The sequence below is a fragment of the Rosa rugosa genome, chromosome 2 (assembly GCF_958449725.1).
Source record: "Rosa rugosa chromosome 2, drRosRugo1.1, whole genome shotgun sequence".
Lineage (NCBI taxonomy): Eukaryota > Viridiplantae > Streptophyta > Magnoliopsida > Rosales > Rosaceae > Rosa > Rosa rugosa.
The window spans coordinates 62,373,612-62,399,617 of record NC_084821.1 but is presented as its reverse complement, the minus strand read 5'-3'; the positions used below and the strand labels follow the sequence as shown (position 1 = coordinate 62,399,617).

Below are 26,006 nucleotides of genomic sequence, written 5' to 3'. Positions count from 1 at the left end.
GCATTTCAAACTATGCATGTATATGATATTATTGAGCTAGATTTCTCTCTCATTTTACCTGATACACAAGAAGCTCTGTAAATTTTGGGCCAAGGGAAAATGAAAGCTCTTACCTTTTTGAGCTTTCTAGCTATTTCCTTTGTTTAGCACTTTAGCTACTAACAGAGAACCCAGAAATTAAGCTTGTGGCTTTTTCTTTTGGCTGATGAGGGAAGAAATCACCAAAGCTCTTTTTCTTTTTGTAAATTTATTGAATGCTTCACTGTGTATATATCTGTAAATTCTTCGTCTTTTTGTAAACCCAGATTTAGAAGCTTTGAGTTCCATCGTTTCTCCTTATCTTTTCATTCACCAAAGCTCTTCTTTTCAATTTTTCACTCGGTTAAAAATTATGTGAACTCTATTTTATTTATTTTTTTATTTTTTTAACTTGAGCTAAAATAAGATATTGTTCTGATTACTATAGATGTTATGCATGCCTTAAATTTATGGTATTTACTTTATTTAAATTTTCAACTGTTGGGGACAGGTTAATTGGACTAAATCATTACATTATTAGGAAGACTTTTTGGTGGCGACAATATCTAAATAGGTAAGGCTTCTTATTACCCTTTCTAATTGGATATGAAGCCATTTAGTATTTATCCTTTAATTTTCAATTGTATTAATGCTAATTTGATATGAAGAGATAAAGTTTCTTAAGAAAAAAATAATAATAATAAAAAAAAACTGAAAGCAAAACAAATTTTGGCTAGGAAAGGGTTAAGAATCACTTATTTTAGGCTTATTTTCATGTTTGATTAAAAGGGTCATTTCATTTATTCTCTAGGTTTGATTAAGAGGATTTGCAAAGAAACTTTTGGTTCAAGAGTAAAAACAGAGATGTATTACAATTTAAAACTTGTTATAGATTGAGCATTTTTAACTGCAAACTGTGACATACAATAGTATGTTTGATAGCTTTGGCCTGTGGGATTGTGAATTGTGATTGATTAATTTTCGACAGAAATCATGTCCACAAGGATCATGTGAAATTCAGACTTTCAACTGTCACATTTTAAACGTTATAAAGCCATTGTTGCTAGCTTACAGGTCATGTTGTTAATCCTCCAGGTCTTCACTGTGTGTTCATCTTCATTTTCACCTCACTTTTTTAGTACCTATCCTTCTTTAGGACTTCAACAATGGCCGCAGAGATTGTTGATCCAGATGATTATCGTAAGAGATATTTGGAAATTTCTATAGCCCTATTCAATTTGCATGACTCAGCGATCAAATTTGTCAAAAGCCGCATTTCTACACCTCAAGTACTCCCTAACAAAGAAGACCATGACCAGAGAAAGAGACTTGTTGAGGAGATGAAAGAAGCATTTACCAGTTCTGCAAGTTATTTAGAGTATAACAAATTGAAAGAAGGATTAAAAGGAGTAGAGATGAGCTGTATGCAGTGGATCAAACTCAAAGAGTTTGATGAAGATATAAATGTGGAGGAAATAAAGACTCAATCAGTTAGTCTTGGAACTCGCCTTTCTACGAGTCTTGCCTGTCTTTTATTTATGATGATGTGGAAGGGAAAAAATCAACTGATTGAGAAATTTCAACAGTTAGAGTTTCTATTTTCCTTTATGGCTGCTCTGGAAGATGGTGCTGGTATAGAGGATTCAAATTCTGGTATAGGTGTGGCATATGAGATGATTCTTCCCCTATTCAAAATCGTTGATCAAGAAATGAAGAAGGAAATGAATATTGACATTGATGTCAAAAATAGTACAAGCAGCTGGTATGAATCAGAACAAGAAATTAATAAAGTTCTTGATCAATTTGTACTTGTACTTTCAACGTTGGACACACTTTTGAGCTGTCCAATGCTGGAAGAGCGAATGTTGCAATTGCTGGGCAATGGACTTACAAGGTTGGAGACAAGAGTGAACAAGTTTGAAAGTATGGTGAATGAAATAAAGGGAAAATTCAGCATTAAGAGTACGGGTTTGATGGCAATGGATGCATTTCTTGTGGAACATAACACAGAACAGAGATGGCTGGATTTGATCAAATCGGAGGGCCATTCAGGAGAGAGGCCTGAAAAAAGACAGATGACAGGTAACTGATTAAATGAATTGAGTTGGAAGGAATGCATGCATGCATGATTTAGTAAGTCTCTGATTTGATTTGGAATGCTGTCACTATATATCTGCTTTGGCAGTGATGCTAGCTAGTTTTGGTAAAGTTTTCTGCATATTTGTTGTTAAATTGTGTTGCTTTTCTTGTTAGCTCCTGTCACGAATCATGCATGGATCCTAATCAGAATAAGAATAAGAACCGACAAGTCAAGTAAAGTCAACTTATCTTATATGAATAGGGAATTTGATGAGGACTTTCACATATTTTTTGCTTGATGAATAGAATTATTAGCAAGTACAGTGACCTTTAAAAATAGAACTCAATGCAGATTCTCTGATACTTGTATTCTGTTTCCTTGGAGACTGAAATATTACTCAAATGTCTGATAAATTGAACAGGTGATATCTCTGAAGAAGGAACTTTCAGAGATGCAGAGCAACGCTTGAAGATATGTCGAGCAACATTTGAGGATCAGGTCAAGGCGGTCCTGAAATTTGAGGATTTTAAGGAATCTAACCGCATAGCCTTAGACTTTGGCAAGTTTTATGTTGCTAAAGTGACTTCTATACATTTTTATAGAAAGTCTGATCCTGCAGCACCTGGGAGGCAGGAGTTCCTTTCTGAGATAAGAAATCCTGAATGGCCTTCTTCTGTTTCTAGGCCTTACTTTGAAAGAGTTACAGCAATGCAAGGATATAATGCCACTAGAAATAGAAAGAGTGTAAGGCAATTGCTTGAAGAGCACCAGCCTGTGCCCGGAACAAAATTGGAGAGTCTAAAGGCGTATGCAGTTCATCTTGGGACTCAAATCTCTAAACATCTTGTCAAGCTCATACTGATGCTGAAGTCAGAAGGAATACCAGAAATGGTTCTAAAAATCAAGAACTTGGAGTCTCTGTTTCCTTTTTTACTGGAGTTGTTCACTTGCTCAGGTCCTGCTGGGTATGGAGTGGTTTACAGAAAGATAATTACAATCATAAGCCTAGCAGACCAAGAACTGAAGACGGTTCAAAATTTAAACCAAGGAAACATTATTGCTGATCAAGTTGTTACTAATTGGCATGCAAGCATGACAGAAGCAGAAATCGATGACATTCTCGATGACTTTGCAGAGATTATTGCAACATTGGAGTCTAATCTGAGCTTTCCACTGCTGTTGTTCGGCATAGCTTCTCCCAACTTATTTAGCCTGGAGAAAACCCACTTTTTACCGGTGGAGAACGATCTGAATGGCGTGCATGATATGGAGGGTGTGGATGATGTGGTGGGTATGGAAGAGGTGGTGGAAGGGATGGAGGAATTATACAATGATCAGAAGGATACTCCTACTTTAGTGAGGCAAGTTCTGGAGAAAATGAAAGGGCCCATAGAGCAAGTGTGGGAGGGTTTGACATGAAGAAACTGATGCATTGCTTTGTTTCATGACTTGTCTTACTGATGCCTAGCCTTGTTTCATTACTTGTCTGGATGTTGTGATTCTGTTCTTCGTCAAACACACATCTTCTTTTATGTTATGTTTAAATTAGGACTCATCACTCATATAGTTTATCTTGCTACTGTTTTAATCACCGTAGTCATTTGTGTTTGTTAGCTTCTTAGTTTTACTCCGTCATGCAACTAAATTTCCGGTAATACAAAGGTATCAATGCCAAGGCCTGAGATAACTAGATATTTACAAGGTTGATGCAGTTTTCAGAATTTCATAAGTAGGCTATGGAGGGGACGTGAGCGGCCATGCCACGTGACACGTGGTTGGCCCGACGCCCTCCAATCACATGGAAGCTAGAGATCACGTTCTCTATGGGGCTATACTACGCCCAGTGTAATCAATTCTAAACAATCCTAATTCATCCAGGAAAATTAACATGGTGCTTGATTACTCCATAAACATACTTGCTTTAGGATATTATTCTTGCTCTGCAATCAATTTTGATTTTTCTAGGTTTTAAGAGTCATATTCATAAACTGTTTGCAAATTCTCATATGAAAGAAAGATCAACTAGTATATTCTGATTTTGGCATGTAATTTTTGACATGTCATGGCATATCGAAACATATCAAATATTGTCAATATCATTTTGTTGTTGAAAATTTTTCGTGACATACTTTCACCATTAGTAAAGCGCAACGTTCCAATTAACAAACTTGAGAAACCTCGACCCGATTTTGTTTTGCTTCCTCTTAGCTGTGAGGTAAACATTTCGAAAACTACATGAAATCAAGAAATTGGTCCATGCCTTGGATTTACAAGAGGGAGAGAAGGGCTTACTTGATTCTGCTCTCAATCTTGAATCAGGTGAGGCATGGTGGTCTGCTTCTCTGCTATCTCATTCAAGATTTGTAGGGCTTCTGTTGGGAGATGCTCCGAATATGATTGATGCCCTCATTTCTACGTTTTTTAATTTTTCAAAGTCAAAAAACCAAAAAAATCGGTAAAAAAAAATACGTTTGAGATTTTTGAGGTTAATCTAGTGGAGCACATTCTAAAAATCATGTTTTAACAATGAGATGATCACATGAAAAAAATTTCAAGAATAAAAGCCTTGACATGGTTTGACACTTTGGAGGTGTCATGCGAGCACTTATGGCATGTAAAACATTATCGACACCATTTTTTATTGAAATTCTTACATGCCATAATCTCACCATTGGTAAGACATGATTTTACGATTGACAGACCTAAAAAATCTGGACCCGATTATTTTGTAATGATTATCCTAGTTTTTTTACTTTGGATATCGTAAAAAAAAAAGTCGAGATTTTTAAAGATTATTAGTTATAAAAATTGCTTAAAAATTATAATTTATTAATTAAAAAAATTGTGAGGAAATAAGAATATTAATTTTTTGGTCAAATACTGTGTGCTATAATCCAAAATTTTGGGTAAAAATTATGATTTTGGACATAGGCTTGCAGTTGGTTCATATGGAGTTGAAAATCACACCACATCTTTCCATGTGCTTCGCCTCGCTTGCTTACTCGAGCGTAGCCATCGTTAGCATCACTTGCTTGCATGAGCATGATGAGAACTTTCACTGTATAGGTAGTACTGTAGCTTAGCTTATTGTAGATGACAAGTCAAGTAACAACTGTTCTACTTACGATTGATCAAATTATGACATCTTCAACTTCCACATTACTAAATAGTAAATGCAAACCCCAAAGCTTAGCGGGAGCAGGCAGTTGATGTGTACCTAAGAAATCTGTCAAGCCACTAAATATAGCTGCTAAGTTTTTCCGATCACTTCCCAAATCCCAAGTTCATAGTGTCGCAATATTTAACTTCAAGTACATAATATTTGTTTCTTCTTTTTTCAGTCTGCAATGCAGATACTACATATCATACATCGATCACCTATGGTGTTTTAGCTAGACTTATACATAAGTGTTTTCAGTATCTTCAATCTTCAGGTCTATAACTAGTTTAATCTTATTACTAGCTATTGGTAAGTGCAAATGTGCAATCGTTCATCTCATTTCTTTCGATGTTTATTAACCATTGGTGTTGAGAACAAACTCGTCAAGTTCATACTAATGACAGAAACTTCTACTTCCAGTAAAACCATTTGCTCGATCTCAGGTATGTTCTGATCAAACAACTTAAATACCTAGTCCAGCAATCTAAATCGAGAAGAGGGCCGGCGGTGAGTACTCTTGGCATGATGACATATATGTGATGCTCAATGGATTCAATGGCTTCATGCCTTCATCAATCCTCACCTTATGTGTGTGACCATAGTCCAACACCAAGCTTGTTTCAATTCGTTTGGCTGATACAAAATGTATGTCATGTGATATGGACTAATTTAAAGACTTGGTAGTTTGCTACGAACACCTTCTCATGTAAGCTAGTTGTAAGCTAACTAATTGTTCCCTGTAATACATTAATTGATACTAGGGTGACATTGATCTAATTATTATTGTTTTCTTCAGTTTTGGAATACTTTGTTAAGGTATTGGAGAAAATTAAAACGTTAGGAATTCTTAGATTGCATATAATGTTTTTGTGCAATACTCGTATAATCAGCCCATAGATATGGTATACTATTTAGGATTACTACATCTCAGCTCGCTTTTTTCAAACATTACACGTTTGTCTTATATATGTTCAAGATATTAACATGGAGAGTATAATGAAGGATGAATGGCTAAGAGATAAGCTTAACTTTGATTTCCAATAGTTAAAATGAGGATTAATTCCTCAAATAAATGTTCTGCTCGAAACTAATTGTAGGAGTAAAAACTCACATTCTCCTAAAATTGAAGAATGCTATTACTATTAACTATAGGAATCAAATTTTTGTCGGCGGCTCTTGATCCTATGGATAAAAGTGAGGCGATACTTTCTTTAGTATCTCTAGCGCAACTTTATTCACTATCTCAGCCGCTGCGGCTGCCGGAGATATCCATTACCGTGACGCCGGAACAGAGCCCGAGACCGTCGGAACCAGCGGGCCTCCCCATTGCCGAAGGGAATCAATTTACAATTAGTTAGGGATGCAATCCTTTTTTCTGATTGAGCCGAGAAGCTATAAATGTAAAGATTAAATTTTATTTTGGTTGAGTAAAAAGTAAAAAGTAAAAATTATAAATTTACGAAGGAGCCGAATTCTAGTTCCCAAACCGACCATACCAGTAAATATGTAAAATAGCTTCTTCTTCAGTGTACCCTTTTGCAGAAGACGAGAGAATCAGAGACACAATCTCTAATCCAAACCCCCGAAACCCTAATCCCAACAATTTCCCCCTCTCTTCCTAATCCCCAATCCCCAAAATTCACATCCATCGATAAAGCTTGAATCTTTTCTAGGTTTTTGAAGAGCCCAGTAAAAAAAATGCTAGGCGGGCTCTACGGCGACCTCCCGCCGCCGTCGTCGGTGGACGAAGAAAACAAACCCACCAACTCCACGGTGTGGTCGAGCAGCACCAAAATGGCGCCCCAGACTCTCCGCAAGCCCTCTTCGATTTTCGCGCCACCGCAGACGATCCTCAAATCCCAGACCAAGCCCAAACCGTCGGCGAGCTCGGCGGTTTCCAAAATCGCCGCGGCGTCTCCGGTGGCCGCGCCGGTGATGCACAGCGACGTGTCGGTGCAGCCGGCGCTGGTGGGCGTCACGTCGACGGTGCTGGAGGAGTACGATCCGGCGAGGCCGAATGACTACGAGGAGTACCGGAGGGAGAGGAAGAAGAAGGCGATGGAGGCCGAGGTGAGGAGAGAGCTCGATCGGAGAAGACAGGAGGAGGAGGAGAAGGAGAGGAGAGAGAGGGAGGAGAGAGAAAGAGAAAGAGAGAGGGATAGGGATAGGGATTTCGGAGATTCGAGGCTGAACATTTCCGGCGAGGAAGCGTGGAGGCGGAGGGCGGCGATGAGTGGCTCAGCGGCGGTGCCGGAAGCTCCAAGGTCACCGTCTCCGCCGAGCAATGCGGATGGTTTTACTATAGGAAAGTCGGAGAGTGGAGGATTGGGTGTGGGAGCTGGAGGTCAAATGACTGCAGCTCAGAGAATGATGGCGAAAATGGGGTGGAAGCAGGGGCAGGGGCTTGGGAAGCTAGAGCAGGGGATTACTACTCCTTTGATGGCCAAGAAGACGGATAGGAGAGCCGGGGTGATTGTGAATGCTAGTGAAACAAAGCCGGAGAAGAAGGCCAAGGGTGTCAATCTTAATGGGCCACCCACTCGGGTATTGTTGCTTAGAAACATGGTATGTGTATGGTTTACCATTGATGCTTTATGCATTTGTTTGAAAGTTTGCTACTTTGTTCTTTGTGTGATGAACTGATGATGATGCAATATGCGATTTACAGTAGCTTGAATTCTTAGAGTTTGCAATGTAGGTCTGATTGTTGGCATGTTGCATTAGTGTTATCGTAGGATGAATATGTGGATACTCCTGGTTCTTATTTGACTCTAAACAAGCTGATGTTAAATCAAACCAGAAATTCAGATTTAGTTGAATCCACTGTTAGTATACTTTATATATTGTTCACTTCTTCAGCTTCAATACACATGTTAGTTAATATAGACTCAGTTGCTTCTATATAAACTAATGTGTATTGAAGCTGAAGAAGTGAACAATATGTAAGTTTACTACAGAACACTTTCTGAAATGTACTTGTTTCTAATACATATATATTCTTCATTTTATGCTTAAAACTTACTATCTAGTATAACATACAAAAGCATTATCTTATACATTCAAGCTTTTGGCCCTAAATTGATCAATTAGACTGCTTTATTAAGTTAACTTTGTTGACTACCGGTGATATGTCTATAAACTCTCCAGAGGGCTGTACATGTTGCCCTTGTACTCTAGGGACCCAAGAGCTGTATATGTAGAATCACATCTAGAATCGCAGTGAGGTTAGCGGTTAGCTCTTGGGTCTTTTTCATACGATCCAGCTTGAAGATTGTCTTACAGGTTCTGATTCACTGTGGTGGCTCGAACTCTTCTCCTTTTAAAGAGTCATGAGTCAGCTCTTAGGTCTTTTTCATATGATCCAGCTTGAATATTGTCTTACAGGTTCTGATTCACTGTGGTGGCTCGAACTCTTTTCCTTTTAAAAAGTCATGAGTCAGCTCTTAGGTCTTTTCATATGATCCAAGCTTGAAGACTGTCTTAAAGTTTCTGAGATACTGTGGTGACTTGTTCTCTTTCGTGCCTGCATCGAAATTTCTTAACTGTATTGTTAACTAACAGGCCTAGTCTCTTCTTAACCATAATCTCAACCACTATTTCTATCTTGTATGCCAATAGTGTCCCTTAGGTAGACCTTGAGTATAATCATCACTAATTCCAGGTAGTCCTATGTCTAAAGAGTTGAGGATTAGTTCTCCTTCCCTGAAAATGTTGTAAAGGTTTGTAACTTTGTACAGACTTTATACATTCATCTTCCATATAAATTTTGAGGATGAGTTCTCCCTGCAATTTTACTTTGAGAGAAACAACTTGCTAGAATATTGTTTGATTTTTAGGAAATTGATGAGTTTAATCTTCGGAACTTACCTTTATTATTGAAAACAATTAATGCATGTAGACCATTGAGGCTAAAGAGGGAAATATAATGATATCTTCCTGCTTGTTTATGTGACTGTCTAATCAAGAAATGTGAAGCTGACGTGATGTCCTTTATTCTTGAAGGTGGGACCGGGTGAGGTGGATGACGAGTTAGAAGATGAAGTAGCATCAGAGTGTGCAAAGTATGGTACAGTGACCCGGGTGCTCATATTTGAGATAACAGAGCCAAACTTCCCAGTGGATGAAGCAGTAAGAATCTTTGTGCAGTTTGAGAGACCTGAAGAAACAACCAAAGCATTGGTTGACCTTGATGGTCGATATTTTGGAGGTAGAGTGGTCCGTGCCTCATTCTATGATGAGGAGAGGTTTGGTAACAATGAATTGGCTCCAATGCCAGGAGAAATCCCTGGTTTCACTTGATTTACAGAATCTGTCTGCGAGTTAACTTTCCTTCATCTGTAGAGTTACTAGAAATACAAGGTAGTCTTGGATTCACATTGCCATGGCTAGAGTTAGAATGTTACTTGCTGGCAGTTGTGGCATCCAAACTTGTAGTAGCTTTACTTTTGTGGACATCAAGCTGATGTAACTATAACTATAAACTACATGAGGTGAAGCAAATGTTATAATTGCGCAAAGCTCTAGTGCTTGACCAATTTTGATTGTGAAATTCTATTCATTAGAATTTTATCATAATGCATTTGTGGCGGGATCCTGTTTTTGTAAAAACCAGGTTTCCTTGTTGAAACAGATTTGATTGCATAAAGTGGGTTGTTCTACCACAGCACACTGCATCCCCACAGAATTTGCATTTCAAAACCAACACTAAATTGTGTAATATGAGTTCTAAGAGTGAGGTGAAGCAATAGGTGTGGAGTGGTTGGACGCCCTGACCTCCGGCAGGTGGTGTAGCTCACCTTCGGACATGAGGGGCAATGGGCAGATGGAGTGCGTGCCACTGCCACTGCTGTTAAATTCAGGGAGTCGGAGTGGCGAAGCTGTGGTCGAACATTCACCACCACCCATGACCACACTGCTGCTCGGTGTTGGCGTTGCTATTGCTGCGGCAGTGCTTGCTTTGGAGATCCCACAAGCCGGACAGCAATTCAGTACCTTCTCTCGCATTTCACATAGCAATAGAACAAATTAACAGAGTATAATGTAAGAAAAGAAAGGGAATGAGAGGAGAGGAGAGGATTGAGCAGGTACATTAGAGCGGTAGGTGGTGCCATCAGGTTCCACGAGCCAACCGGCCTCTTTAGCAAGATGGCGGAGGACCTCATTGATGTCAGCGCGAGGAGGGAGTTTGTAGCCACCGTGTTTGCGTAAACCATGGAAGATTTTAGTGGTGATGGCCCTTCTCTGCCTCTCCCGTATCCTTGTCTTCTCTTTCTCACTCTCGCTCCTCCCACTCCCGCTGGTTCCCGCCATTTCCAACTGCTACTGGTGCTCTGTGCTCACTCTCTTAAACCCCAAATAATAAACGGAAATGGGAATGAAAAGTGTGAGCTTTCAGACAGAGCTTTGTAGGTTGGAGTCGGTGAGGAATCGGACAGGTGGGAGAGAGCCACGCGGCTAGGAGTAGCCAATGGCGATGGTTCTGCAGTCTGCATGCACTGTATCTTCGTTTTGCATGACACTGAGAGACTAAAAGAAAAGGTGTGAAGAGTCACAATTGCATGTTTCAATTTCACGCATAGGGAGGGGTTCAGCAACTCTGAAACGTAAATGAGTATCAGAAGTTTCATTTGTATTTTTAAACAATCATTTCTATATGGTGCTTTAAGAACTTAGAAGGGGCTATAAACTTAAATCACTAGTAATTAAATCTTGAGAACAGAAGATCAATACAATGCTCACAAATTGGATTACTTCTCATTTTCGGTCAAATCATATACAGATATTGGTACATCATCTGAGGCAGACCAAATTATTCACACAGAACCACACCAACCAAAACGAAAGTAATCGGGTTACAGAACTTGAACATGCTTTCTAATGTTACAGAACTTGACTATGCTTTCTAGTACCCTGATGGAAATTGCGCTGGGCATTCAAAAGAAAACTTGAATATCCTTTCCAACATCACAGTGGCATTTCAAGGTCTGGTCTTTGGTCATGTACTTCTTGTTTCGAGTCATCTGGAAATGCATCTGGATAGGTAGCCAAAATTCTTGACTTCATGCTCCTGTTATCATATTACAAAAATGACTGTGTCATTCCCTAGTAGTAGAATATGACAAGAACTTTCTATCCAAAAAACGAATAAGACAAGTAATCACTATATTAGAGGGTTGGCAACAAAGAGCAAGGTCTGTGAGGTAAATCAAAACCTCGTCCATCATCAAAATGGATAGAGGCTGAAATGAAATCACTACCAAATTAAATATTAGACCCTGAAGGTAAATTTTTCCAGAAAAGAAGGTATGCCATTATACTTTTAAGCTTTGATGCGGAAGTGCATGTTAATGAAAGACAAAAGTATGTGATATATAGCTTATCCTTGATACTAAAATGACTCAGAACCTTTGGCCATACAAAGTTAATCTCAAATACACTAAAGATGAAATTGCTAGGACCAAACTGGCATTTTCTTGTGAAGTTGTGAAATCAGTAATTACATGAATCCACAGGGATCAGCCTGGTTTGTTCTTCTGTGCATGGTGTGTCTTTGTGACCTTTTAGCTTTGTAGGATAAGATATGTTCTTAAATTTCACCAATTGAACTGTAGAAAGCGGTACAATCTCAACCCCTTTAAGGCTTTAACTATCTAGGATATGTACAAGCTAAAGAATTTTTACAGATACACTTGACAGGCATTTTCTTTTTTCCTTTCTGTTTTCATTTTTGGTAAGAAACTATACTCAAAATTCAATTACATATGCCAGAAAGAATCTCCAGATTAGTTACCATCAAGAGCCAGAACAAGGAACAGTTTAGCCAGATAGCAATACACAAATGTGGGTGAGTACTCTAAATAAGAAAAGAGAACGCAATGATCACACCTTAACTTCTGAAATATGTATTCAAGATCAGACTTCATAGACCGTAAGAGGCGTGTGTTTTTAGAGAAATCTCCAGAAACCTCAGCAAAGCAGTTCTCTGAAACTTCATTAAAGTGTGACAGGACCGCGTTGCCATCTTGCAACCTCCCCAATCTGCAATCAAAGAGGGAAAGGAAATGTGTAACAGAAATCAAATACATGTATACAAAATGCAAGGAAACTAAGCAACCAATGCCAACAAGAGATCAACCATGAATCATACAATATAGAAAGTAAAACAAATTCAATATCCCATTCATTATAAGCTGCAAACTTAACTCTGACATACCACATCATGTTAGTGCTAATTTGTTGTGAAAGAAATATACACAATCCCTTTACATGGTAATATATATGAAAACTGAAGTAATTGATAATAGAAATAAAGTTTCAACGGCAATACTTCCATCCTAGCTTCCTACAATATGGAGACTGAAAAATGATGGCTTGATGACATGGACATCAACTTGCATATTTCAACTAGCATCAATATCTGCTAGCTTGTAAGTAAGATAAAGGTAAAGGATGAACCGGCTCACTTCTGTAGTTTAACCGATGTCATAAACAATCTATGGTAGTCTAGTCTAGTCTGCATCATTTTTTTCACAGATAACCTCTAAGAGCAGAGATGCAAAAGTTAAATCTTTCGGAGTGACAAGCATTCAAGACTAGAAGCAAAAACTGCAAAAGCTATCCCATTCCCTCACTGTTTGATACAAATTAAACTTTTTCTCCCATCTAACACACTGCTTTACCATCAATTACAAAGTAGCACAATTAATCCAAAAGGACTCATCAATCCAATTCAATCTCCATTACACAAATACACAGTAAAACAAAGCATCAATCAAGTTTCTTCCTTTTCAACATTTACAAATACCCAATTAAGAAATATAAAAATATAGAATTACAGCTTCACATTAGAGAATTTTAATGAGCAATATGATCAGAGAAACAAATAAAGATCAAAACTTTAAGCTGAGTGAGCGGAAGAGAGAAGAGAATACGTACATGAGGTGCTGCAGTTGTTTGAGGGAATCCAAATCCTGGGCATCGATTAGGGTTTTGAATTCATTTGATACCTCCACTGATGCCTCCTTAATCGCTTCTTTCTCAATCTGCTCCATCTCACCTATCACTCTCTGCAACTATCTATCACTAAGCCCCGTGGGATTATAACCAAAAAAAAAAAAGTTGAAATTAAAAAGAGTTTCCGACCTACCGGATTCGAACCAGTGACCTAAGGATATCTGATGGTTATACCAACTACAGTCCTCCGCTCTACCAACTGAGCTAAGGTCGGTGGTTGATACTCCTCTCCGAACAATTGTTTTATTAATAGAAGAGGAAAGGTAAGGGTAAAAGTGCTTGTAAGAACAATGCAATATTACTATTCTTCTTTATTTATTTATTTATTTATATTTATGAACAAAATAGGGCTTTTTGGAAGCTTTCGTTTTCTATTACCAAAAAAAAAAGCATTTCTTCTGGGACTGGTAAATAATGAGATCATAAGAGCTTTCCGTGTCTAAAAATTGACTTTTTTCAATGTTAATTTTTTACGATTCAATAGTTAGATCAATAATGATCCCATAACATTGACTCCAATATGTATAAGTTTCACTAGAAAAATTTCATGTCTAAAAAAGATAATCGAACTTTTTTTTTTTTTTTTGAACCAAACATCAATTTCATTCATACTCAAGCCAGAATGGCACGGATACATACCTTCCCTTGCCATACCAAGGACAAGTTTAGGACGTGGTATGCTAGCACCACTCATTAGACAACCAGTGCTCACTTATTCAGCGAGCCTATGAAACTATGAACATACATAGTAAAATAGGCACAAAATAAAAAAACAAAAGTGCATAGCCTAAAAACATAGGGTTGGGCCAAGGGCCTAAACCCTAGCCCAAATAGCAAAGGACTAGAGCAGAACCCTAGCCCAAATTAGCTATGGACTAGAGCAGAACCCTAGCCCAAATTAGCTATGGACTAGGGCAGACCCCAGCCCAAACAGTTCCAGCCCAAGAGGGAGTCCACCAAGGAATGCACCAGGCCCATCATTGGTTCGGCCAGTCCACCGTGTCCCTTCCACCACGCCGTCGTACCGCACTCGTCCGGTCAAGGTCCGCCTGACCCACGTCGCTGCGGCACTGCGCCCACCTTGCCACGCCCTCTCCGGCGATCGAAGCCGTGCACAGCCAACGCCGCCGCAACATGCAGCAGCACAGAAGACCCATCTCTGCAGGCCCTGCAACCGCACAGCCATCAATCGGGATCCATGGCCACCGTCGATCCCAAAAAACCAGCAGCATGAATCGACGACCGGCCTCGTGAAGCACGCGCACCCCTCGCACCCTACCAGCCGAACTTTTGGACGGAAACCTCGAGCCAAAACCCTTCGACAAACCCAGGGGCATTAGATCTCCCGTCCGGCAGCAAAACCATGACGACGGTGTAGCAGGAGGCTAGTCCCGACGCCGGCCGCCGCCAGACGAGAAGGAGATGGCAACCGAGGGTCTTAGGGTTTCCCGAGGGTGTTAGAGAGAATATGTGGAATCGATAATCGAACTTCATACATCAAGAAAGGCAAATATAAATAGTAGTCATAATAAATTTTATTTTATCCAAATAGCTTATTTACAAACATATACATGTCCCTCCAGAAAAACACAAACATAAATACATTGAAATTCATTGGGTATTAGTTGAATATTAAATGCAAAGGTCTGAAATCTGAACCCAATTAAATAAACTTGCTTCTTGCTTGGTCCAAAACCTTAATTAAGATCTAAAGGAACTCCACAATAATTATTTCCCAAAATCCACCATACAAATCCCCCAACCCATCCACAAAATCCCCAATATTACCAAACCCAAAAAACCTACCTCATGGTCCTCATCATTATAATCCTATCTAGCTACTGGTGCATAGTCTGCAGCTTCCCCACAATACAGCAAAACCCCCCTCACAGTCCCCTAAAACCCTAATCCCCCAAAAACCCATGTTACAAAACGTACAAGTAAACTTCAACTCCCCACAGTCAAAACCCCAAACCCCAACCACTTACAATTAAAACGTACACCCTGAAATCCCTCTTAGATCATGATAGTCTAACAAGGTATATGCCACCCTACCAAATCTTATAGAGCTGCGACAACCAAAAGATCCTAGATCTCAATCTCTTTAATTCAGAGTCAGTCAATTCAGCAAAATCCTAACCCTGGGTACCATTAGGTGTCTAGCTAGGGTTTCAAAAGCCGGGGATCTTTGCAGTTTAATATCTCTTTCGTCCATTTAAAGTGATCTTTCTTGTTGTTGGAAGAAGCAAACAGTTTCACTAAAGGGTTTTCAAGGGCACGCTTGTGCTGAAAGGTCTGAATCTCCACTCACCTGGAATAAAAATAAATAAATAAATAAAACAATTTTTTTTTTTTTTTTAATTTAACAAAAGTGGAAAGTAGGGTTTGGGAGTCTCCATGCGAGAACAGTTGCTTTAATTTACTCTGCACCAAAAGATAGAGAGATCATGTCAATAAATATTACTTTTTACTGGCAATGAGAATAAGAAATACGCAAACTTAGAGCTTGGATTAGCCAGGAAGGATGCACGAGACTCGAAAATTTACAGTGCCTTTCGCACTCACACAGTCAGTCACACGCCCCTTTAAAAAAACGCAGACCTCGATTCTTCAAAACGATGAAAAGGTTAAAAAGAGGGGTCGCGCCAGGGGGCAGGGTCCCCATCCCCAACCCATGTAACTGCTGTGTCCCAATATGACTCCCCATTCATGATGTATGTATACATGTATGACATGTTTGAAGATGAATGATGTATGGGCATGGTTGGCATGACACACGATTGTTATTATTATTACGTACCCTACATTGGGTATCGTTGTGCATATAAATGCATGCATGGTTTTTATATGGAAATAGTATGGATGAAATCTGCTGTCCCCAAAAATACTGTGTCAAACCAGTCCCCATGCATTTATTGGTCCACAAAGAATAAAATATGGAACAAAAGATTAAGAAAATATTTTCTTAATCTTTATGGACCAATGAATGCATGGGAACAGGTTTGACACAGGGTATTAGGGACAGCAGATTTCTTCTCGGAAAGGGAAATAGTAGCGACACGCCCTTATTAGTTATTACATTTAACCCCTTTAAGAGAAAGTAAAACTAATGTAGTTATTATTGCTGATTACATTAAAAAGTTACATACCAGTGGAGAGTGTAAATTAATATCAAGGGATAGAAAGTGCTAATCACGTGAAGTAAATTGCAGCTTTAGATTTTTTCAGAAATTACTCAAATGTAAGAAATAGCACAGATTATAACTTTGTGCTCATTAGAAACATGTTGCAAATATACTAACGGTGTATTCAAATCCTTTTTCTCTTCCTCGGCAGAAAAATACAACTAGTTGATCGAATGTATGCCTCTTTGATTTGAAGGCTTTGTGGAATTTAATCAACAATTGTGTTCTTATTAAAAGTTTATATAAATAATTAATCTGAAGAACACATCAAAATAGGGTAATTACCGTATCATCAACACATGAATTTGCCACTTACTCCCACACGTCAACATGTGCAATAACTTCTCTATAAAGTTAGTAAAAGAGATGGTGGAATTACTTGATTTGATGTTATATGGAAATTTCCCGATTTTAAACTTTGAATTAGATGTGAAACACTGAACCCAGTAACGTGAAAAACAGGCACGAATGGACATGACAAGACTGGGGTGGGTATTTAGTTGATGCTCTCCAATCACATATTTACACTCTTATGGTAAATTTGCCGAATCCAAGCAAAAAGATCCAAAACCAGTAGCCTTTATTTGGCGGTGTCTTTGATATCCCTTGTCAAATCACATGATAGAAGTTAATTACGAGTTAGGTTTTACAGTAGCTGCAGTCTTTTACTGTCTAGCTACCACAGGCCGGGATAGCCACGGCAGAACAGGGTAGCATATACAAGACAGCAATATACGTAGAGGGGCAATAAAGCATTGCAGAGACCAAAGGCGGAGAGGGTACACACTACACAGGCATGGGTTTAAGGGCACGCCTTTTGATTGAAGGGGATGTACACGTGGCTCAAACAGAGTTGATGGTGACCTGGCTGGGTGTTGAATGGGAAATCTGTGTCGTCATCTTCCTTGACTATTTCTAGGGTTTTGAGGGTTCTGCACTTCTGTGTGTATGGTAGCCATTGGCACGCTCTGAAGGTCTGTGAGCTCTGCGAGCTTCTGTGAGGTGACAGAGAGAAGGTAAGGATGAGCCGATGAGATGAGAGAGCGACTGAGATTCTTTTCGGGTCCACTGATGGATCTGAATCCCTTTAACAACAGAAATAACGATTCTGGTCCCTCTTTTTCAAATTATGGGACTCTGTGTGGTTTTGATTCTTGGAGTAGTTGCTGGCTTGCTGCAGTGTGATTAATCCCTTAAGTTTATTTATTGCATATTGGTCCATGAAGTTTTGGTTATTTAGGAATGGTAAATAGGTTTTCACTTCTATGCTCTCGGTGTTATTTGAAACGGTGATTTATGGCGCGGAAATGAGTTAGAATTAGATTACGTCTGAAAACATGCATAATTTTCTTGTCGTATACTTGTATTATATAACTAAGAATTATATACTTTGACTGATATGAGAGTTTACATTAAGTTAGATAATATGATTTACAATTTTACATGATATAAAATCGGAAATAAAATTATTAAGAATGAAGTTAATACTTAATAATGAATTAAAGAGTGATGTAATAAAGGATGAAATTAGTGACGTACACTTGAGTAATTAAAGAATTCTCAAGTAAATTGGGGACACATGACTAGCTAATTAGTGATGGGATAAATAGCGTAATTAGTTGTGTTCGAGTAATTAGTGCATGACACTAAGCAAACAAATTCAACAACAATTTGAAATTTAGGACTCGAAATGCAACAACAAAAGTGTAGGGAGGGCGCATCATTGCAATTGGTCCTGCCCTAATGTAAAATCATCATTGTACATCTGGTTACTTGCCTACTTGGTACTGTTTCATTTTTTTGGTATTCTAGTCTTTGTACTGTTGCTAAATACCAAACAGGCTTGAGTTTCTGAATGGATTTTGATTTTGCATATATCATTATTATGAATTTATGATCCATGATTCGTGGGTTATTAGGAAAAGTCAGACGACTGGGACCTAATGACTTCACTGTTGGAGACTTGGAGCCACGCCGGTACGGCCTTTATGACTTGAACTCCACATGACCAATACCCCAGAATCCATCAGGTGACATCTGCTGATTTTCTTGAACGGATTTTCAAATACCATGGACTTGGAATTTTACATATCCAATTTTACTACAAACAGTTAAACTGCTGGCTGGTGTGGTTATTGATGAGACCCTTCACATTTATTTCTAGTTGGGTAGCTGTTTTCATTGTTAAACTGAAATAAGTAACAAGTTGCTCTGGGTTTCAATTTTTGTTTCAAGCTAATAATAGCTAGTGCTCATAATAGCTAGTCATGATCCAACTTTCCCACACCAGTTTGGGGATACATGCATCTGGTTTGAGTCAAAATCACAGTGTGATCTGCTGCTCCATATATATATCATCATCATCATTCTGAAGTTTCATAGATTTGGGAGGTCTTTCATTTATTGAATCAGACAGGTGCAAGCTGATTATAGCCTTGCACTTTATGATGGAGCCTAATTAGGTAAGCTGGTAAGGGCTCTGTCTCTCCTTTTGTTTTGTCCTTGGATTTAATGCCTTCATGAAATTTTTGTCCTCCTTCCTATAGAGATAGAGCTGCAGAAATGCAGCAGACTGGGGTTTAAAGCCATAGTAATGGCTTCTACTGCTTGGAAAATGACTTGTCAGCAGACCTATCTGAAACCCTTCACAGTAGTCTATTGATTGCTATGGATTTTGATTAGTTGATTCCTATGAATTTTTGATTAGGGACCCCCAAGGTAAATTCCTAGACTCTTGCCTCTACTTTAGGGACATTTTTTGTTCGAATTATTAAGGACACAGATACTTCAGCTTCATTAACTTTCTTACCGCCGAACCCAATGACTAGTATAGAACGTACTACGTACTGTAAAAATAAGTAGGGTTTCGTTGAATGAGAGTTAGGAGACATGAAGTAATATGATGCCACAAGTAGACTGCAATTCCATACTAACCATACTCATATTCATTCAGCCAAATTAATTATAAGCATCCATAGTAGAGACTTGAGAGTCTCCATTAAATTCTGCTGCTACTGGCTACATTAAGATAAATATGTCTAAAGTACTCTCGAAAGTAACTACGTACATAACTTAATAGATAGCATAAGTATTATTGGGAATCTATTATCGCCATCACACGAAAGACCAGTTTGTGAACATGAGCGCCAGGCAATGGTTGGAATCATCATCGTTAACAACTTTCCAAGCAATAGCCTGCTCATAAGATACCGGTCTGCCCATGCTAGAAGCACATATTCCCGCTGGCAGATATGCAAACCCCTGAAAGATCCAGAAAACTTGGTTAGAAACGGGTGCAAAGTTGCTCTATGAGCAAACAATTCAACATAAGAGAAAGCAAACTATAAATCAAAGATCAGAACCCGACGAAGTCCAATATATGATTTGGGATTTGTCATGCACATTTATCCACTCTAAGCACAACAAACTCCAACTATTGAAGTAGGTATGCGTCATTACCTGGTGCATGATTTTGGAGAACTCTGAGCAGAGAACTTTCCGTCCAGCTTCATCCAGAATCTTGTCAAGCATGATGTCTTGGAGGGCCACAAGAGTTGTTTCAAGCATGTCAAGTCCGGCCTGGTTTGCAAAAGTGAACACTGGGGATGCCTGCAATTATATTTTAACAACCATGTTGAGAATGTACTAACATGTATTTCATTCAGTTGGCTTATATTGAGAAGAAAGAAAGCATATACATTTGTTTTCACAGAGCAACACATGATTGCATCAGGATGGTCCCAAAGCTGCTTCAGAACAGCATCACCAGATGGGGAATCAAGTCGAAAGAGCTCTGCCCCAGTGTGGATCCTGAAAAATAATACCAAATGTTCAGGGAAGTGCAACTAAACAGGACCATTCACTGCTAAGATATGGGGTTGCCTAGTCCAGCGGAAACAGATATTTGCCCAATAATACAGGCAAGTAGGCCAAAAAGATCATTTTAGAGTTGTACCTGTAGCTTCGGAAAATCCAGCGTGCCAAAGTATGAGCCTCAGGAGAACCAGGAAGGGATTTTGGTCCCATTTGGGAGCTGAGACGAGAAGGGGCAATAGCCATAGCTACCCTTTGAACAGAGCTTACAACACCACGCACATACTGGCGAGCCATAGCTGCTACACTGTCGCGCAGGTGATTCTCAAATGTAAATTGGAAGGCTATGGTCAGAACTGACCTAAGGTTGTAACTATTTGCATCACCCTCGTTAACTCGGCGAGCACTGCTGGCTCCTACTTCAAGCGTAGAGGCCAAATCCAATGTGCGATTTGCAGTTGGTCCGTCCTGCAACAAAGAAAAAAGACAAATCAATTATACTCACAGCAGATAGATGCAGGAAAATACTGTAAGGTTAGTCAGAGTAGAGATGTTACTGAACTGTTTTGGCATCCAACGGTATGACATGAAAACCAGATGGCAACAAAGGAGCATCATCAGCAAATGATTCATCTATAGGTGCAAACACAAGCTGAGCACAGGCACCAACTGCATTTTCATCAACCCCGCTGCACAACTGCCTCAGTATTTATCAGGAAAATGTGTTAATAAGAAAGTCCATGATGATAAAAGAATTGAAATTTCAAATCTACGTATGTGTATATATATATATTCAAGAGTCAGTAATACTAACCTGTAATAAGAACATATCTCGTGCCAAAGCAACATCTTCAGGAGAGTAAGCATGACCCTCTAGCCGAACAACCTCTAAGAACTGCACAAGAGTGAACAGTAGACATTTAGTAGCAGAATAGTACCCAAGTTTGATCTGGAATGATTGAAACAAGTTTGAGAGGATGATAGATGATAGCCATTACCTCCTCATTCTCCACAGTGGGTGCAAGAGGTAAAATAACCTGGCTGCTTGGGAAGCCACCTGGTCTTGCACAAGGAACTGCGTAAGGGCTAGCTTTAAGACATGCAGCAGAGTATGCATCAACCCCATAGTCGGCCCACTCTGATCGGTGCTCCCTCAGAAAACGAACAAGCAAAGCAGGAGGAACACTCTGCACACCCCAATGAACAGTCATAAGGCAATTATCGGTGCAAGCAGAAATAAATGTTGCTAGAAATTCATACCCAGATAATTCAAAGCCATGAACTTTCACATGCCATACCTGCAGCAACATTGATGCCTTGGCACACAGCACCCCTCCTCCAAAAGATGGGAAAATGGATGCATTATACTGAGAACCAAGAAACTTGTTTGGAGACGAGTTTATGGCAATGGTCACATCCTCCGCACCATCACTACCCAAAAGGGACCAACCATCATCCGCAAATCCATTAACAGCATCATTGAAACCTCTGTAGACCCAATTCCAAAAATTCTTAGCAACATTATTATGAAAGTAGATGAAGAGTAATCATGAGAGGATACTGAGTCTCTGAGGGCTTACCTGCAGAGCCTTTGACTAAAAGTTCTCAATACAGCAGGCTGGCGACCCCCAGCATACTGAATTTCTCCAGTGGCCTCTTGAGCTATCTGCCTTATGTGACGCAGGGCCTGAACAATAAAATTACGAAGATAAATTGTGAATAAAAGGAAGAATAAACTAGAATGTAAATGACTTTTGTATGTAATACTTACTGCAACAGTCATTTTTTGAGCAATGATTTTGGATGATTCATAAAGTGACCTGAGAACTTCAGGAACGCTCCAGGCCTAAACACATAAAGGCACTCATTAAGGCAATTAAATAGACTAAAGAGTGAAGGGGACAAATGCTAATCAGCTATTCTCTCACATCTAAATCGACATGATCAACGATGTGAATAATGGAGCCGCCACCCTCACACGGTCGGATAAGAAAGCCACTAGGAAGCATCTCAGCTCTCACAAAACTTGGAGATGGGGGCCCTGTTGGGCCGCCGGTAGAAGAAGTCAATGACCTCTCGCATACCTGTAAATGGAATTTCAAGATGGTAAGATGCAATATAGTCCCATTAAACTCCGGAGATTTTAAACTGAGGTAAGTAATCACAATTCTTATGTCTTAACAGAATGTGCCCCACATTTATTTCCCCATCTTAGAATACAAAGGATTAAGTTGATGAATTACCACAAGACTCCCATCTTCCAATGTTGTAGTATATCTTAGCGTCCAAAAGTCACGAGCTGCAGCTAGTGTTGTAGGTGCATAAGTCTGGTAGGGAAGAACATGTGACGATTAAGAAAACTAAGCAGCATACAACAGCTCATTTTAAAAGAATTCCAGTTCCTGATACATGCATTGAGAAAGCACCAATTCACAAAAACGGACCTGCATGTATAAGAGCTCAATTGTTCCACCATTTCCCGCAGGAATTATACTCAGTACATCAAGGCAACGGCAATCCCGAAACCACGATGGACGATCTTTGAGGATTTCGGCGACCTACAGTGTAAGTCAACATACATTTTAGACAGAGAAAATAAATAATAGAAGCATCAAAAAGTGTTTTAAATGCTAAACATATGTAAATGAACCGAGGAAAAATGAAGAAGATATGTACCTTTGTGGGCTCTAGGCTCACAAGACCGCAAGCTCGTGCTGCTACCCCACTGGAGTTGCGGGAAACAGCAACGATTCCAATAGAATCCGGACCAGGCTGAAAATTATTACTGGGATAGTTAGATTTAGAAGTTGATATAAAAGTAATCAATTCAGTAGCGCATGCACGTATCTATGCATGTTGAATGATTGAAGATAAATTATTACCTTCATCCCAATCATCTGGACCCAGTCGACAGCAGTTCCGGTAGCCTTGGAAAGGAACTCTGCCAAGGTCTCCTCCGCAATTGCTAGAAGACTGAAATAAAATATAAAATATTATTCATTTTCCTAAATCATAAACCAAGTTGCTTTAACTGATTTATCCAAGGACAAAAATTACTTACCCAGCTGGGTTGTTAGCATCCCTTTGAGGATGCTGGGGAGTTGGGTTGTGCTGTTGTTGGTGCTGACCATTCATGACCACAGACTCGCAGCTATTGTCTGTGGTCGTTCCAGATGCCTGCTTGCAATAGGAAAAGAAAAATTAGAATGTGATTCATTAACCTCATTAGAATGTATATCCACTACTTTCACGGCAGAGCCTATGATGGTATTAAACCTTGGTAAACGATGAACAACCAGTTTAAAGAAATAGGTAGGGAAATCTAAGGAAGCAAGTATAAATGTAAAACCAGGAGAAGCAGAAAAGCTTTATATGTGCAAGGAAGAACAAAAAGTTAAGTGTGGAGTATCTACAACTAAAATAGGCGGTTAGTAAAGGTGGAGGGAATTACGGTATGCAGTTGCTGCTTCATGAATCCATTCTCATAAACCAAATGAGAGACTTGCTTCTGTAAGCGGTCATTTTCTTCCATTAACAGCTTATTCATGGCAGACAGCTTTCTATTCACTGTTGTGAGTCGAGAAGATTCCTTCCTCTGCTTCTCCCGGCATCTATTTCAGTAAGAAAAAGATAAGCAGATGTAAGGTAGACAATAGTTTTCCAGTTGATTATATAAAAGGATTACAATAGCAGCTGTTTAATTTAAGATAATGTAAATTATGTAACTGTTACAGACGATAATAAATAATAAGCAGCATAATATGAACAGCTTGAAATGCTGAAAATTCTCATATCAGAGTAGCATCAAAAATATCCAGAGTAGCTCAGATTTCAGATTAAAGTTAATGCATTCCCATTAATTCATGGGGACCAGTGTTAAAACACTAGGCCGAAGAATCCATCTTTGATAGATTAAAGAATTGTGTACTAATTGAGCGTGTTTAGGACAACAACAACAACAACAAACACTTGGAAAACAGTGAGACATAGAAAGAACCAAAATAATTGAATACCAATCCAAAAAAGTGAACTGAGAAGTCATTATCCTTCATTAAAAACCCAAAAGACGCAAAAGCAATATTTACATTTAACCACGCCTTTCTGGGTTTCTACACAGATTAAAAAGAAGACCCAAGAATAATAGGAATTTCTGCTTGCATTTGGGAATTAAAAAGAGAGAGAGAGAGAGAGAGAGACCCAAAAATCAAATGTAGTGAAATAAAACAAGGATTTTCATCCAAAGTTAAAATCAACTGTCCTTTTCCTTCAATTGTATTCTCAAAATATACAGAAACCCGTTTGCAGAAGAAAATTGTCATCTATCCAAAAACAAACAAACAAGTCCAAATAAATATAAAAATGGAAGAGAAAGAACAAACTCCATGTCTGACCAAAAAGAAATTTCCATATAGGGAAATTAAATCTTACAGAGATGCAAATTAAATGAGAAAATTAAAGACAGAACCTTCAAAAATAAAAGAGAAGCTTTAGATTTGCATTATTAAATAAGAAGGATAAAATAACAAAAAGTTGTCTTTTTCTCCTCAAAGAAACTCTGGCTTTACTCTGCTTTTGCAAACGGTTAAGAACCATTTCTGAAACCAAACCCACATTTCCTCTTCAGTTGAAAACACAAAAACCAACTCATCGCTCAAAAAAACACAAGGAAAAATCTTGAGTCTGAGATCCATGTACCAAATAAAAATGGTAAAATCAAAGAAAAACAAGAACAAAAGGCAGAGCAAACCCCAACAAAATGAGCTCATTTTAAACAAAATGGTATACAAATGCTTCTGATTTGTTTATACCTTCGATTCTGGAACCAGACTTTGATCTGTTTCGGCTCAATGTTAGAGAGAATAGGACACTCTCTAATCAGCTGCTGCCTTCTCAAAGAACTAGGCTTTGGGCATTCAGAGTAGACCCTCTCCAAGGCCTCAACTTGCTCTGGTGTGTACCTCACATACTTGCTTGAATCCATTTGGTTGTGTTTTTCTTTGTGCATAACAAGTGCCATGCAAGTTGAAGCAAACCAAATCTAAGCCAAGAGAGAAAAACCCAGATGGAAAAACAGAGACCCAGATAGTGTTTTTTCTCACTGATTTGAACTACTTAAAAGGGCTAGAGCTAACTGTTTTGGACAGAAACAAACAATGGGTGAAGAAAGAAAGGTGCTTTTGTGAGTGTTAAGCTAAGCTAGAATAGCTGGTGTTCTTCGTCTTCTTCTTCTTTGTTGTAATTGTGATCAGTGGGCAGGCTCTCTCCACCAAGAGAGCCTCCTCTATCCTTCATCAGATGACTCAATGATCTCCAGCTTTCTACTCTCTCTCTCTCAAAAGACAAAGAACCCAACCAGCAAGTGAAATGAGAGAAATGTGGTAAAAGGCTTTTGCTTTGCTTAGCTCCACAGTGGCTTATGGTTTTGTTCCTCCAGACTCAAATCTCAAGAAAGAAAAAAACCCACAGAGAGAGAGAGTGTGTTTGTTGTTGTGGTGAGTTGGGTTGTGTTTGTATGTGACAGAGAAAGCAAGCAGAAGAAAACAAAGAGCCAATTGAAAAATTGAGAAACCCCCTGTCCTTTTCTCTCCTCCTTTCCCTATTGGGTTTTTCTCCCCATACCAACCAATAAATAATCAAAAAGATGCAACCTTTATATCTTTCTTTTATTTCTGATTTCTAAATAACCTCAATAAGTGTGTTTGATGTGATGAGCGTTAAGAGAGAAAAAGGAAAAGAA

The 26,006-nt window shown here is 38.9% G+C and overlaps 4 protein-coding genes and 1 non-coding gene across 5 annotated transcripts; 2 read left to right on the top strand and 3 right to left on the bottom strand.

The window, feature by feature from the left end:
- The first annotated feature begins 545 nt into the window (after positions 1–545).
- Positions 546–3,641, top strand: LOC133728057 (uncharacterized). The gene is made up of 3 exons (XM_062155480.1): positions 546–592; positions 1,175–2,100; positions 2,520–3,641. Exons 2-3 carry the CDS (start codon positions 1,185–1,187, stop codon positions 3,515–3,517), a joined length of 1,914 nt encoding a protein of 637 aa, XP_062011464.1. The 5' UTR covers positions 546–592; positions 1,175–1,184; the 3' UTR covers positions 3,518–3,641.
- Positions 3,642–6,755: 3,114 nt separating this feature from the next.
- Positions 6,756–9,807, top strand: LOC133729150 (DNA-damage-repair/toleration protein DRT111, chloroplastic). The gene is made up of 2 exons (XM_062156634.1): positions 6,756–7,823; positions 9,261–9,807. Exons 1-2 carry the CDS (start codon positions 6,957–6,959, stop codon positions 9,555–9,557), a joined length of 1,164 nt encoding a protein of 387 aa, XP_062012618.1. The 5' UTR covers positions 6,756–6,956; the 3' UTR covers positions 9,558–9,807.
- A 1,174-nt stretch (positions 9,808–10,981) lies between these two features.
- Positions 10,982–13,330, bottom strand: LOC133729151 (kxDL motif-containing protein LO9-177). Its single transcript, XM_062156635.1, has 3 exons — positions 13,194–13,330; positions 12,144–12,296; positions 10,982–11,325 (listed from the first exon to the last, which is right to left on the bottom strand). Exons 1-3 carry the CDS (start codon positions 13,307–13,309, stop codon positions 11,223–11,225), a joined length of 372 nt encoding a protein of 123 aa, XP_062012619.1. The 5' UTR covers positions 13,310–13,330; the 3' UTR covers positions 10,982–11,222.
- Positions 13,331–13,394: 64 nt separating this feature from the next.
- On the bottom strand, positions 13,395–13,485 carry TRNAY-GUA (transfer RNA tyrosine (anticodon GUA)). The gene is given in 2 exon segments: positions 13,395–13,430; positions 13,449–13,485. It is a non-coding gene; the product is annotated as a tRNA-Tyr (tRNA).
- Positions 13,486–19,378: 5,893 nt separating this feature from the next.
- Positions 19,379–25,861, bottom strand: LOC133729149 (homeobox-leucine zipper protein ATHB-14-like). Its single transcript, XM_062156633.1, has 18 exons — positions 25,078–25,861; positions 23,721–23,880; positions 23,331–23,446; positions 23,152–23,242; positions 22,946–23,041; positions 22,714–22,827; positions 22,513–22,596; positions 22,198–22,353; positions 22,041–22,115; positions 21,850–21,956; positions 21,568–21,757; positions 21,268–21,456; positions 21,084–21,164; positions 20,832–20,966; positions 20,412–20,737; positions 20,155–20,266; positions 19,916–20,065; positions 19,379–19,717 (listed from the first exon to the last, which is right to left on the bottom strand). The coding sequence occupies exons 1-18, from the start codon at positions 25,284–25,286 to the stop codon at positions 19,571–19,573; spliced, it is 2,538 nt and encodes an 845-aa protein (XP_062012617.1). The 5' UTR covers positions 25,287–25,861; the 3' UTR covers positions 19,379–19,570.
- Between the last annotated feature and the right edge of the window lie 145 nt (positions 25,862–26,006).